General features: G+C 34.2%; 2 protein-coding genes across 5 annotated transcripts; one reads left to right on the top strand and one right to left on the bottom strand.

The window, feature by feature from the left end:
- Positions 1 to 527: 527 nt before the first annotated feature.
- On the bottom strand, positions 528 to 7,422 carry LOC107875909 (putative exosome complex component rrp40). Of its 3 annotated transcripts, none has more exons than XM_016722806.2 (9): positions 7,188 to 7,422; positions 7,017 to 7,091; positions 5,981 to 6,067; positions 5,226 to 5,282; positions 4,146 to 4,238; positions 1,587 to 1,659; positions 1,416 to 1,491; positions 1,155 to 1,245; positions 528 to 1,043 (listed from the first exon to the last, which is right to left on the bottom strand). In XM_016722806.2, the coding sequence occupies exons 1-9, from the start codon at positions 7,227 to 7,229 to the stop codon at positions 924 to 926; spliced, it is 714 nt and encodes a 237-aa protein (XP_016578292.1). In that variant the 5' UTR covers positions 7,230 to 7,422; the 3' UTR covers positions 528 to 923. The 3 variants fall into 3 exon arrangements, with proteins under 3 accessions (XP_016578292.1, XP_016578294.1, XP_016578293.1); XM_016722808.2 differs by having other exon boundaries at positions 1,159 to 1,245; positions 7,188 to 7,397; XM_016722807.2 differs by lacking the exon at positions 7,017 to 7,091 and having other exon boundaries at positions 7,188 to 7,398.
- A 663-nt stretch (positions 7,423 to 8,085) lies between these two features.
- On the top strand, positions 8,086 to 14,926 carry LOC107875910 (general transcription and DNA repair factor IIH subunit TFB4). 2 transcript variants are annotated; one of them, XM_016722810.2, is made up of 10 exons: positions 8,086 to 8,353; positions 8,450 to 8,693; positions 9,674 to 9,720; positions 10,561 to 10,598; positions 10,674 to 10,719; positions 10,903 to 10,956; positions 11,055 to 11,123; positions 11,944 to 12,020; positions 12,650 to 12,745; positions 14,408 to 14,926. In XM_016722810.2, the coding sequence occupies exons 1-10, from the start codon at positions 8,222 to 8,224 to the stop codon at positions 14,463 to 14,465; spliced, it is 861 nt and encodes a 286-aa protein (XP_016578296.1). In that variant the 5' UTR covers positions 8,086 to 8,221; the 3' UTR covers positions 14,466 to 14,926. The 2 variants fall into 2 exon arrangements, with proteins under 2 accessions (XP_016578296.1, XP_016578295.1); XM_016722809.2 differs by lacking the exon at positions 14,408 to 14,926 and adding an exon at positions 13,384 to 14,401 and having other exon boundaries at positions 8,092 to 8,353.
- The last annotated feature ends 319 nt before the right edge of the window (positions 14,927 to 15,245 follow it).

The following is a 15,245-nucleotide window of genomic DNA, read 5'->3' as shown; positions in this document are numbered from 1 at the left end:
TATTTTGGTATTTGATATTTATGCACTTAGAGTTTGCATCTTGGACTACTCAATTGTGATTGAAATGTTCTTTTTGTGTAATTGATTAACAAAGGTAGTTGTTAGTGTTATATGATTGAGACATTTTTAAAGTTTAAAGATATAGTTTTTTTATATGAATATATGTAAGTCGAAATCAAATACAGTATGGTTACCGAATTAACATACCGTAAAATACCGAAACCGAATTTAAAAATACCGAACCATACCGAACTAATTTGATATGGTAATGGTATTGTTCTTTTAGATACCGAAAATCGAAGTTACCATACCGAATTTTAAAATACCATACTATACCGTACCATGCCAACCCCTAACGGCATCCGGTCATTTTCATTTCAGCTGTTAGCCGGAAAAAAAAAAAAACAATCTGATGCACAAAGCACCTTGTGTAAGCAGAGTCAGATATACCAAGAAGGAAATATACAAATTTGCATGTAATGGTAACCTAAATCGTTGAAATGACTTGAAAAATCATCAGATATATATGTCAAAAAGATTTAAAAGCTCATATTGATTCATCAAATATTTTCCTGCTCCCCTTTTTCCAGGTAACAGGCACCCAATAAACTAGTCAAGCTGCGCGTATACTGGCACAGAAACCATAGACAAAATGTTAGCAACTTAGCATAGATCATCCTCTGCAAAAATCAACTCTGCTCATAACGTTACATCCTTTCTCTATACTCTCAACAGAATCATCACATAAATAAGCATGACAGTTTCATGAGTGAGGAATTGGATGGACGCAGGCCAAAAGTCCATGAGGGAGAAACTAGATTTACATTTTGTGTCGCTATATGTTCCGCAGTCTGGTAACAATCACATTATCCATGACTTCATTTGGTTGCTACAAGCTATATGTTCAAAATGCTGAATCCAGTTCAATTTACTCTATCTAGCAGCCTCTCCACCATAATCTTTTGTTGCACTGGAGTCAACGACTCAGAGTTCATTATTGCATTTGCAACAAGGATGATCGACGAAGGGTGCTCAGCATTTACCTATTACAGCGGAACAAGTATCTAAGTTGAGAATAGAGGCAAAAGTATTGGTGATTTTGAAAGAGACGGACAGACCAACCAAAATAATAAAGAATGAACAGATTTATATACCCACACACGGCCATTTAAACCAACAGCTATCTCAAAAGCTAGCTTCTTTCCAAGACCTTCAAGTACTGGACATGTTGGTGAGCTCAGCAACCTAGGAAGAAAATACAAAAAGATGAATATTGTAGCTAAGAAGACTGAATAGCAGGCAACAAGACCTTCACCCTTTTTCTTCTCTCTTTCTGATGAGCAAGTTAATGTTATAGTAAAAAATTTAAACCAAAAATTTCACTGTTGCGAGCTAAAGCCAAAGCAGAATCTTACATCCGTGATAAACCAGTTGATGATTCAAACATATAGCCATCTTTAAGGAGGCCAAACTCGGCAGCTTTTCCAGAAGCTGTATCAAATAAGATAATTATTTTGAAATGAAGAGTAAAGCAGATAGATTAGGAAATACAAGAACTTTTGTTGCAACTTAGAGAAGGCACCAACCATCCATGCACGATAATTCTGGGTTCATTCCAGTGTTGGCATTGACAATACGAGCATAAATTAGAGCACCTACCTGAAATAGCAAGATAAGTCATCATAAAATAGGCCTTGATACACACATGATGGGTTAGAAAAAATGATTGAGATGAATCCGATGGCTCATTCGGATTTAGTACAAGACTGCGACATTAATTGGTGTTCCAGTAGGCTATAGTCCTTTTTTTTAATTAGTTGAATATCATCTTATTGCACAATAGCACTAAGATGTTGCTGGCATATATTTACAAGCAAATTCTCTGCCTGAACTATGAAGCATGAAAAGCTCTAAATTGGGTGGGAATACCTCATAAAGCTATCTATCCTAGTGACCATGTAATTTGAGACGAGTTACTGAGAGGCACAAGCATTAATTTATGAATCAAGTAGTTGAGGAATTTGCTTGCCACCATGAAGGAAAGTAGTGCTCTCAAAGGAAATTGGCACAGTATCTCCTTTTACATGGGGCAGGAATAGTAATAGTTCTTGTGTCATCATTTTTGTACAGCGCTAATCTCTATCAATAGACCTGCTAAAACCTTGAACCATAGCGTACTGGTGCCAAAGAGAGATATGTTTTTAGATTTGCTAGCAGCACAACTACTCGTTTCTGAAACTTATTTTACATTTTAAACAATGCGAACACATAAGAATAAATTTTAAGAGATAGTATCCTCCACTCAACAATCAAATTCTTCTGGTATGAAGTATGAACAAATTCTAACTCAATTGAATATGGAAATCCTGGAAACGCAAAATGGCACAAGGCAAAGCCACCTCTTGTTTCAATAAATACACATATAAAGTACAGTATCAACATAACTGGTACTCACTTAAAGGAGGGGGTAGGGGGTAAATCAGACTGCTATCAACGAACTAATGTGATATCTTCTAATGAAAGAGGCCACATCAAGCAGTTCTTGAACAAGCAACCAGCAATTAATTAGAATTCAACTTTTTAACTAGAGGAGTGTCGAGCTTGCCCCATTTGCAAGGAGCCCTCCTATTCATCTAACTCAATTTGAGTTAAACAATAAAGCAGTCACTCAATTTCAAATGATCAAGATTCATAGAGTAAAAATTTGAAATCAGCTAAAAATTGCAAAACAGTATCTTCATCTTCACTCCAGTACTTGCACAAGTATTTTCTAGGGATAATACCCACGAAAATACCTGAAGTTTAACCAAATTTCCAGTGAAGCATATTGAACTTTGTGGGGTCCCTATTACCCCCTATACTTTTTTAATTGAAATTAATTCCCCCCTAGACTTTTTTAAAGTGGAATTAATCCCCCCTCAAAACGTATACCCAGTTTTTTCCATGGAAAGTGTAGTACACGCGCCGTTTCTTCTCCATTTTATCACTTTTCAACATTTTTTTACAATTACAACCATATTAAATATTCCAAATGATTCCATTGAATTTATGAAGAAAGTTTTTTCAAATAATTGAATGGAATCTTCCATTAATTTTCCATTGAAACTCGGAAGATTCAATTAGCGAGTTCCATTAATGGAAGATTCAATGAAACTCGCTAATTGAAAACTCAATGGAAGATTCAATTTCCATTACTGGAACTCGGAAGATTCGGAAAATTCATTAATGGAACTCGAAAGATTCGGAAAATTTAATTTCATGATTCAATTTCCATTAATGGAACTCGGAAGATTCGAAAAATTCATTAATGAAAATCGGAAGATTCAAAAAATTTAATTTCATGTATGAAGCTATTCAATCTTCCGTTAATGGAACTCAGAAGATTCAATTTCCATGAAGCTATTCAATCTTCCGTTAATGGAACTCGGAAGATTCAATTTCCATTAATGGAACTCGGAATTAAATTAGCGAGTTTTCGAGTTTGAATCTTCCGAATCATTCATTGAGTTTCAATTAGCGAGTTCCATTAAATTATAACCATTAAGGAATTTTCCGAGTTTCATACATGAAATTTAATTCGGAATCTTTCCATTAATTATAACTATTAATCTTTCAGAATTATAATTCTGAGTTCGAATCCATTTATAATTCTGAGTTCAAATTATAAATGGAACTCGAAAGATTCGGAAAAATCTTTTCATTAATTATAACCATTAATCTTTCCATTAATTCGGAAAGATTCTGAGTTTCATACTTGAATTTTTTTTTTTTTTCATGATTTTTCGAGTTCCATTAAGAAGAAAAAAGAATGAAAAAATAAATAAAAATAAAAAACTTTAAATAATTATAAAATTAAGGGGTTGTTTGGTAAAAAAAAAAAGAGTTTTAAAACGTTTTTAACACTGTTCACGCGCTCAATGCGCGTGAATCACACGCAGTGTGCCAAGTGGCATATATATGCCATTAAAATACGCAAAAAAAGTCTGGGGGGTAATAGGACCCCCGCAAAGTTCAGTATGCTCAACTGGTAATCCGGTCAAACTTCAGGTATTTTCATGGGTATTTTCCCTATTTTCTATCATAAAGAAACATAAGAGGAGAAAATAAAAATAAGAGCTCAAATATCATGGACTTGGGATTAAAACCTCATATTTGGGTATGTTTCTCCTAGTCCCTCCTTCAAATGCTAACACTGGCAAGAATGCCACCATTGGCCCTTTTATGTCCACAAAAAAGCTCTGCCAAAAAACCCAAAAGTGAATTTGAAGTTCACAAAGAAAAATCATAGATCTTAATAACATAAGCTGCAACGTCAGATAAGAATCAATGAACATCCAGATTTTTTGTGTGCTACATGGACCATCATTATATTTGTGACAAATCTTGATGTGTTCATGAAAATGACAGGAAAATAGACAAACGACAGGAAATCTCCATCGTAAGTACTAGAAACAGAGAGAAATTTTTGGGACCAACTTTTTTATCTGAATGAATGTAATTTTGTATGGTCAATGATCAACATATAGTCACCACCACAGTAATATGAATATCATCCTATATGGTCAATAACCAACACATACTCCACTTGAGACTGATATGTCCTTACCAGAGACAGTTTAGAACCTAAAGCCCTGCGACTTCAATGATACTGTAACACATGAAACTAAGTATTCAACAGAACACATAAAGCCCCTCAAATATTAGGAGCAAATTTTCTGCATTGGATGCTCACTATGTCTTAGATAAGTGCACCACAGATCTGATTGATCAAAACCGGACGCAGATTGACACACAAGCAAACAATTCGGAGCAGCAGGAAACTAATAGTTAAAGCACCAATTGTGCTATTGTTGTATAAGCAAATAGAAGAGAGGTAGATAGTTTAACAGCATTAAAGGGAGACTCATCAAAAGATGATGACTTTGATAAGTTCAAGTATTTATATATCAAAAAAGGAATATCTGTATCTTGACTTTGACTTTTGAACTCTTTAAAAAGAAAAGGATAGTGGAATCCTAAGAAAGTTAGTTCTTGACAAAACGTACTCAACTACTTAGAAGTGTAACTGTTACAGAGTTCATGCTGCAGCAAGTAGAATTAAGGACACGTAGGAGGTACGTAAACATAACAATTCACCAGAAACTGAAATAATGAAGTTATCAAAAAACAGCAATATTGCTTATAATAAGAATAAGAAAAGTTTTGAAATACTTAAAAATGCTTACATCTGCTCTTTTGTCCACCACAATTCCAAGGACAGTATCCCCCACGGTAGGTATAAACTGTAAAAAAATTACAGCTTATCAATAAATCAAAGAAAGATATCATCCTAATTTTTTCACCTAACATGGTTATGTCTAGAATGTTGCTTTAGACGGTTAAATCTTGAAATCAAATGTTTACTGATGGAATCATAAGTACTATGGCTCCCATTTGCTAAGGAGTACTATAGCTCCCTAGTCAGTCCATATTTCAACACAATACATTGAACTTCATAATAAAGGACTCCTGCAATTCTGAATTGGATAATCTTGCTTTATCTCTCAAATATAGTGACTTAACTTATTTGTGCTATAGTTGACTTAAGAGACATCTAAATTTAGCAGATCCACCATAATGCACATTGGCTTATTTTCATTCTAGAAATTTAACTATTTATACTTTAGATGACTTCACAGTTGACGAGTTACATCATTTTCTAAAGCTCAACCTAAGTAGTGAATATGTGCTGCTTGATTTAACTTCATACACATTCCCTAAGTGTTTCACTGTATGAAAATCCAAAGTGCACCTTACTATCTCTGTTTGAATCATGAGAAGAAAGCTGTACTGAAAAGAACTAGTTTCAGGTTACTTTAAACGTATTAAGATATTGGCCAACCACCTGTAGAAAGCAACAAACCTGGAATATTTCCAATAAAATCTACTAAGAGCAGAAGCGTAAACTTGGATGAATTTAGAAAGATAGCACTGCACTCACTCTCTTGTGTGAGCTTTCAATCCAGTACTTGTTTGGCTCTGAAAATCTCAAAATACCTGCTTTGATGACAGTTATAGTGTCATGGTCCTGTCAAAACGGGAAAAATATGTATAGAATATCAGAAATATTCATATTGAAGGCAGTTAGAAAATATAAAACTGCTGCATTGCTTCATTATACTATGGGAATAGAAAAGTAGTGTAGAAATTTCTTAAGTAACGATATCCAAACCATATCTCAAACAATGCTGAATGACATACTACCATCCACATAGGAAAATAACCATATAGAGGCAAGGTCCGAGAACAGTGAAGGAAGCAACCACAAGCTAGAGATTTCGGATATCGGTGAAAGAAAAGCTAGTTTTGAATACATCACCTTTAGGTCTCCTTTTTGGCACATATGGAATGAAACAACAACATACCTAGTATAATCCCACAGAGTGGCGTCCGGAGAGAGTATAGCATACGCATACCTTACCCCTACCTAAGAGGTAGAGATATCGTTTCCAATAGACCCTTGGCTCAAGAGAAACATATGGAATGAAAGAAAAAGCTTCCTTTTTTTCAAAAATAGCAAGAACTATTTATCTTCAAATGTTGAATTCTTGGTGGTGTATCAAGCAAATAACGTTGTAATGATCCAGAATGAACGACAGGTTTGATTGTTCCGCGAATGTGACAAGGAACTAAACCATTCTACATTTACACAGTTTTGTTTGCACTTGCTCGGTGCTTTGAACGATGAAATTCCAACTCATTTACCAAAAATAAAAAATGCAAGAACGGCTTATAAATCATTAAAACACGCTTCTCTGTCATTATATGTTGTAAATATAGCTGGACAAACTTGATACTATAAAACTATGGTTGACACGAGTTGAGTTATATACACAATTTGAGCGTATTTTTCACATAATCTTGATGTTTAATCAATGAAATTATTTAACTTGTACAGAAAAAGTAACCCCACACTAGCAAAATCAATTCTTGAAACAGAAAGAAAAAAAACATCACAAAACCCCAAGTGAAAAAACCTGTTGGAGGCCGCCACCCAGCTTTATGGTTTGGTCCATCATGGCAGAAACATCCAAAATAACATCACCAGGAATCTAAATTAAAACCAAGAACACAATCTTTTTTTTTTCAAAAAACATGCTTGAATTTCATTAATGATAATCAAGACACATAGAAAAGAGGGAACTTACTACTGGTTTATCAATAAAGGTCATTGAAGGCTTTGGATCCATTGTTTTCTGAAAAGCTTCAATTTTGTTCACTGACCGGCCGCTCGACAGTAAGAGACGCCACTTATAATATTTCCACTATAAAATAAATGGTTCTGCTAATTTCAAATATTAAATTTTCAGACGACGGACTTGTTTGTGAGTTCGTTATCAAGGAAAAATCCTTTTTAGGGAAGGGTAAAAGAATATATATATATATATATTTAATTTTCATTGAATTTACCTCTATTTAAATAACTTCACATAAAAAAAAAATTAAAAAGGAAATTAGATTTATTTTTTCTAAATAAAAAATTGGTCCAAAATAGCATTTGACAGCTGAAGTATTAATGGTACTATTTTGAAAATTATACGAGTACCAATTCCTCTTACTTTTCTGCCTCAACCTAAATCAATTTCTTGCTAATTAGCTTCCTATTAATGTTTTTGAGTTTTTTTTTTTTTTTAAAAAAGAGAAATTTTTAAAAATAGAAGATTTTACTCTTGTCCCAAATTTTTGGATTTATGATGAATATTGATAACAAAAGTCCAGACCCCACTAGGTGGGAATACATTAGATTTGTTGTTATTGATAACAAAAGTAAAGTTATAAAGAACAAACTAAAATTGTAAATTCAGCAAGAAAATAAATAAAATAATAAGTAGAATCAAGTTTTTAATAATTCTTCAAATATTTGTTAATGAAGCTGTTTAAATAGATATTTCAAAAATTATTTTCGACGAACAAGTATTAATTTGTAATAGTTATTTAATAAGTTATACTTGTGAATTATGACATGTGAAAACAATCTTTATCATATATACAGTTTTTTTTATTTATTTATTAAAAGGAATTATGGCCACTTAAGTTTTTCGGAAGGCTAAAAAATGTATTTAATGTTTTGAAAATTATTTAAATTTATTATATTTTCACCTGTATGGTTGCTTCCTCTACTGTTTTCACTTTACTATCAAAAGCCAATCGGTGCAACCCATAAGCTCCGGCGCCGGCGAGAATGACTCCGGTATCATCAAAGCTATACGCGGATGACGTCAGCCTATTAATGGTTCTCATCGATACAAATCCATACTTCTGGAGCTCAATGAACAACAACACTTCTTTCACTTTCTCCAAATTCTTATCTCATGTAAACAAAAAAACCCAATACCCAATTTTTATTTTTATTTTTTTAAAAATTAAATTAATAATAATGTTGTATTTATGATTTTTCTATTTTTTGCAGGTTCTTGCTTTCTTGAATTCGATACTGTTATTGAATCAGATGAACCAAGTGGTAGTGATTGCAAGTGGGTATAATTCATGTGATTATGTATTTGATTCTTCTACTTCTTCAATGCAAAGGGCTGAGTGTTTGTTGGAGAAACTGGAGGATTTTGTGGATAAAGATGAGTCTTTGAGTCGAGAAGAATCCGTTGATGGTGTTGGATTTTCCTTGCTTTCTGGTTCACTTTCTATGGCTTTGTGTTGTATCCCCAATCAGTTTATGTTTGTTGGGCTTTTTGGTTCTCATTGAATTGCGAATTTCGTGTAGAAGGTTACTAGGCAGGAGTGCGTGTAGGTAGGAGTGCTTTGTCCTGTTGCTGTTACTAGCAGTCGTGGTACTAGGCTTGGCTTGTTGTCATTACTAGTAGTCATAGTTCTCGGCTTTAGTTTCTTGTTCTTCAATATCTATTAATATTTGCTGTTTCGTGTAGTTCGATGGTAGTATTATTTTGTTGTAGTAATAGCTATTGTCTACTGTCTCTTGTACTTCCATTACGTCTTTTTGTATACTCCCTCCATTTCAAAAAGAATGACCAACTTTCCTTTTTAGTCTCTTTAAACAAGAATGACCCCCTTCCTTTTCCGGCAATACTTTAATTCTGTTTAAGGCCATAAGATTAAAGGATGTTTTGGTGCATTTGACATAACTTTAATTAACGATCACAAGATTCAAAAGTATTTTTATTTTCTTAAACTGTGTGTCAAGTCAAAACAGGTCATTCTTTTTTAAATGGAGGGAGTAGTATTTTTGTCTTGAGGCAAGGGTCTATTGAAAGCAGCCTCTCTAGCTCAACTTTGAGGAAGGGGTAAGGTCTGGTTACACTCTACCCTCCCCACCTCCCCAGACCTCACTTTTGTGATTGCATAGGATACATTGTTGTTGTAGTATTGAATTGCAATTTTATTTTGTTTTTATCCCGTGGCGGATTCATGATTTGAACTTGCTAGGTTTATCCTTTAAAGCTCTTACAATGATTTTACTGTAGTTTTGAAATTATAGGTTCTGAATATAATATTTTGTTAAGATTTTAGTATTTTTCACTTATATATTCATGTTACTTATTTGGTTGAACCCGTAGCTAATAAGCTACATGTGCCACTGGTTTTTATTGGTTATGGTGCATAGCTTTGAATTCATATTTGTTCAGAGGAATTGCTTCTCTTGACCTGTTTGAACTGTTAGATATTCAACGGGTATTTCGTTCAGGACCTCTTCATCCACAACCTCGGGTAAGTTCCTCATTTCATAAGAAACTGAAAATGCTACGATTCTTCCAGTATTTCTGTGGAGTTTGTTTATCCAGTTACATTTGTAGATTTTGTTCTTATGTGATATTTTTTTGATCGATCCATTGGATAGTAAATTATAGTTTTTATTAGCATAATATGTTCTTATGATAAATATGTTATCCATGTAAATATCTCTCGTCCAAGGAAAAATTAATTTCTAGGTTTCCCCAGCGACTTCTTTGGCCTTTTTATGTTTCATGTTACTTCTGATAGAGTGTTTCTTAGCCTCAAAGGTGCTAAGCCCAACTTAATGGGGGTTTGGTGAGGTAATACTTTTCTATGGTTATGTACCTTAAACAAAACCATCAGATTAATTCCAAAGTGTCCTGATTTGTTTGTACTGCCATTTTTATCCAATAGTATAGTGAAACTACCATTCCCATCCTTACAACAACAATAACATACCCAGTGTAATTCCACTATGTGGGAAAAGAGCATTGTTGCCGGGGAAAAATATTATCAAGAAACTACCATTCTAATCCTTATCAAGAAGAAAAAAAGAAACTACCAATCCCAATGAAATTCCTACATTTTAACTGTTGTTTCCTGTCCCATTTCAGGGAAAATTTCTTAATGTAATATTACCAGATATTGCTACAACATTGATGTTGTTTTATTGTATTTGTTAATTTCATCATTTAGTGTCCTTTAGCAGTAAGGTAATTGTTAGGAAAAATTTGTTTCCTTTCTTGTTTTGTACTCTATAATTTGATTCCTTTTCTGTTATGTTGGATATGAATACTGGTATTTGCTAAGAAATAGTGCTTGAAATTATGGCAGATATTGTGTCTGCATGGATCTCCAGATGGGCCGGGCCAGTATGTTTGATCTTCACAGCAACTACAATTTTCTCTTTCTTAACGTTCTCTGCTGAAGCATGTTCCTTTTTGCAGATATGTTGCAGTCATGAATTCAATTTTCTCAGCTCAACGTTCAATGGTATATACTATATAGAGGATTTAACAACTCTTTATTTCAATCTTGTAACCGTTTCATTTCCTTCTAGATTAATTAGAAAGTTGTCACATTATCTTCATAAATGTAGAATTTCTAAAGTTAGGGTTCCAGACTCAGATTATATTGTGATTCTACTCTATGAAATACAATGCATTTTTGTTGCAGGTACCCATTGATTCATGTGCAATAGGATCTCAACATTCTGCTTTTCTTCAGCAGGTAGCATTTCTATCCCTGTTAGTTTGGTTTTAAATCTATTCTTTCCCAGCACGAGTTATATTTGGTCAACTGATGTAATGGTGCTTATCTGGGGACAGGCTTCTTACATAACTGGTGGTGTATATTTGAAACCTCAAGTATCAGATGGGCTGTTTCAATATCTCTCTGTAAGTGTTATTCAAATTGTTAATACTAAGTTATCTCTAGCTTACCATTTTAAATAGTCAATAGCTTGTATCCAACAATTGAACATCTACGGTTGTCTCCAATGCTGCCTTTAAACATTAGTTTCTATCTGATTTGGAAGCATGTTGAACAAGTCACTATACTTTGATTTGTTTTTCGTATGTAAGTTTTGTTTCTGAGGAGCTTACACTAAAAAGACCTCCCAAAAGTTTTCCCTATTTAAATCTGGTTTCAAACTTTTGATATGTACGCCTATATGTTGCGGTTGGATGTACAATTGATCAACCTAGTTGCCCCAACTTGTAACTCATGCAATTAAAAGGATATGACTGAAAAGTACCAATGCACTCTTTGTGGACTTAAAAACTCTTTTCCAAATGTCATCTGGACTACTACAGTTCAATGGCTTTTCCTTTTGCCCTCTATTCTGAACTGTTCATGCTTTGTGTCTGTGAGTTGGAGATGGTAATATCATGAATGAAGATGTAATTCTTGTATGATCTTGTTTTCAACACACTTTTCATGGAAATGCAGTTGTCTGTTGCTACAACCACTTCCATGACTAGAAATCTAGATACAGTATATTGAAATTGACTGCATTTTGTTTCTCATCAGTATGATATGAAGTTGCATGTGTTTGTCTGATGCGGTTTGGGTACCATGTGTGTTCATTCACCTGATGTGATCTTTAAGATGGTTAAATGCCTTGTTTTATTTTGAGATGTTTTCTTTATAGAATGTCTTGTCTTAAGATCTCTAATTTTTCATTTGAAAATACTGACAAGACTGTAATAAACACAGACAGTTTTTGCGACTGATTTACATTCTCGGGGCTTTTTGCAACTTCCCAGACCTGTAGGAGTTGACTTTCGCGCATCGTAAGTGATTAGCGTGTCTATTACTTTAATTATTTCTCATATGATGAGCTGGTAATGAAGTGCTTTATCCATCTAACTGAATGTCAGTTAAGAATAGTCTGACTGTACTGCCTTTTCTCTTGCAGTATGAAAGCTCTTTCCAATTTTTTTTTGATAACCGAAAACTCTTTCCAATTTTACCTTTTTTTCCACTTCAATTAAGCAAATCCACTGATCATCCACATGTGCTTTTGGCAGAGAGAAGTTCTTCTCAGATCTTTTTATTTGTTGCTGTTTTATCATCTGTTAAAACCGTCTTAACCATATCTCTCCTAACTCCAGCAGTTTTGAGTCATTACAAGTGTTGCGAACTTACAAATTACTTTGAGAGTGCAGCTTTTGATAAGATACGTATCCCGAAAAACCATACACAATGTTTATCAAGGAGACCTATCCTACTAATAGCAAAAGCGGAGTATTTATTGAATTTACTGCTATCTGGACTCAAAAAAATCTGTGCTCCAAATTCCAGCCCATTCTGACAAATTCTTGAATTTAGCCCTCAATTTGTATTGGAATTACTCCTCGCACCTCTTCACACTCAATTAAGTATAGCTGCTTAGCGGATTATGTTTGCAACTAACTTTCAGGTGCTTTTGTCATAAAAACACGATTGACATGGGTTACATATGCTCTGTTTGCTTATCAATCTTCTGCAAGCATCACAAGAAATGCTCAACTTGCGGGTGAGTTTCATTATAAACTTATTAAAGTTTCTCATTGACGAGCTTTTCGTTTCTCATTAGTTATGCTGCATTAAGAATAGTGTTCCTTCCAAAAAGTCCACATGACCTTATGATCATGTCACATGTTACTGGCTGTATTGGTTACTTTTTGATCAGTAAGGAGTAATATTGCGACCAACACCAAGTGAATGCTGTGGAGTGTGCATTACAGAAAACAAAAACTCTCAACTCCATTGCTGCACACATAAGGAGTTGAGATAGTCATCAAATTCTGTTAGGGAGAGTTTCCATGATTTACAGAGTCGAATGTATGATTTAAAGTTTGTGGGTTCCTTGGGCAAAATAAAATATAGTGGCTTACAAGGTTAGAACCCACAACCAAGAGGCCTACAAAGCTTTAGCAAGCTCTTTATCTACCACTAGGCCAATGACACATTTCATTTATGGGTTTCCAACTTATAATTCTTATATATTTACTATATTTCTCAATATAAATAAAAGATCCGCACGGAAGTTACTGGGTTCCTGGGAACCCCCATTTACCACCCTAGATCCGCCCCTGTTACATGCCCTAGCTCCATTATTACATCAAGGCTTTGACACTAAAGCTAAAAGATAAATACCTCTGTTCAATCCAGGTTCACTCTCATGTTTTCCTTCAAAGAATCTCTGGCTTCTCACCTTCCAGACCGCCCACCATATATGAGAAAGGAATTGGCAGTATTGGTTACTGTTTTGTATCAATCAACTGTTTCTTATTCCCTTTTTAGTTGGAATTAGCTATTTGAGTCCTTTGTATCTTCTGTTATAGTTTCATATTATTTGCAAGGACAAGGGTGGCATGGGCGTAATAATGTGTTTATTAGTTATCTGATTTTCACATTTTTGTTTTGCGACATATAATGTGTGCTATTCCTGGAAGGGATAGTAGGTGCAGTTAAAAATTCCTACTCAAGAACCAGATGTGACTGGCTGGATGTTTTGCTGTAGAAGGTGAAAAATATGGGACCTAGATATAAGTAGAACATATAGTAACTGTGCCCTACACTGTTTTTTATATATATATATATAAAAATTATTTGCGGTAGTCTGCAACAGAAAACTAGTTCTCATTCACCAGTGATGTCTCTGGTAAGCTGAAGCAATGCATTGACAAAAGATGTGCTCTAGCATTTGATTTGTTGTTGGCGTTATCTTGCTGAAGGGAGAAAGATGCGGTACATGCATATTTGCACTATAAGGAACTTAGTATCAACAATCAGCGAAGAAGAACTCATAAAACCTAGAAGCTGATGCAATGTTACCTACCTTGCACTTTCTTTAAATTATGCTGGTAACCTTTTTAGTTTTTTGCATTCTGCTGATGTTTACCAACTGAATTATTCAAGAGAAGATGCATGAACATCACTCGACTCGTTAGTGCTAATGGATAGCTTGTCATCTACATTTTGAGGATTCTTTTCTTGTTTCCTGAGAACATTCAAGACAAAAACCAAAGACACAGGAAAAAGGGTTGCCAATTCCAATTCAATATGGTATTAGTTTATCATGTAGCAGCACCGTAACTGTTCTACAATGCTCACTCCACTGATAACTCAATTCATGTAACACTGGATGTTTGAGTTTGCTATTCTAATTTATGATTCATGCCATCAAATGCAGATCAAATTTTGGAGAGGCACGAAAGCAGGATCCCTCAGCCTCAGATCAGAGGAGATAGACTCCAGTTAGGCTCCAGATGGTAGTTGAACAGATAGTCCTAAAGACTACTTAACACCTCACAAGTCGCTGCGCAATTGCTTTTCAATAGATTTCTAATGATATAGACTGGGACTTTAATGACACTAGACTCTGTTTCCATCGGAGGAAGAGGAAATCGAGGAAATGAATGAGATTGGAAGGATAATGTGTTCAGATCAATTTTGGAGACAGGGAGATGAGGAGGGCAGGAGGGAAAGAGAGTTTTCTTGATGCTGACACTTAGTGTCAAGAATCTCCTTTTCTAGGTGAAAGGAATACATAGGATGATTCAAACTGAACTTGTTTGGATTTATTTAACTCTCGATACAAAAATATTTTTGTCCAAGTGAAAAGTTGAGGTAGAGTTCCAAAACAAGTTAAAAGGTACAAATTGCAAGTCACAGTACCAAACATCTTCAGAAATTTAGCTACCGTTTGATAGATTTCGTATCAAATTTTTGATATAGTTTTGGTCATGAAATTTGATTTCAAATATTTTCAAGTCACTCAAAAGGTGGCTTACATAAGTTTTTGGAGAAATTTTACTTCCACACAACTTTCATTTTTATTTTTTTTCAAAAATCACAACTTCAGAAACTTAAATTTAAAGTTTCTAACTTCAAAATCAGTGACTAAACAAGAGTTGATTCCATAGTTTGTGCTCGCCCTGTGATTTAAATTATGTGGCATTCTATGTAATAATAAAAACTTAAAGTTGATTGTAGTTTCAAGTAATTTTTCCTTTTCTTTTCCCAAAAAG

The sequence above is a fragment of the Capsicum annuum genome, chromosome 6 (assembly GCF_002878395.1).
Source record: "Capsicum annuum cultivar UCD-10X-F1 chromosome 6, UCD10Xv1.1, whole genome shotgun sequence".
Lineage (NCBI taxonomy): Eukaryota > Viridiplantae > Streptophyta > Magnoliopsida > Solanales > Solanaceae > Capsicum > Capsicum annuum.
This window is presented reverse-complemented; position numbering and strand designations above follow the sequence as displayed.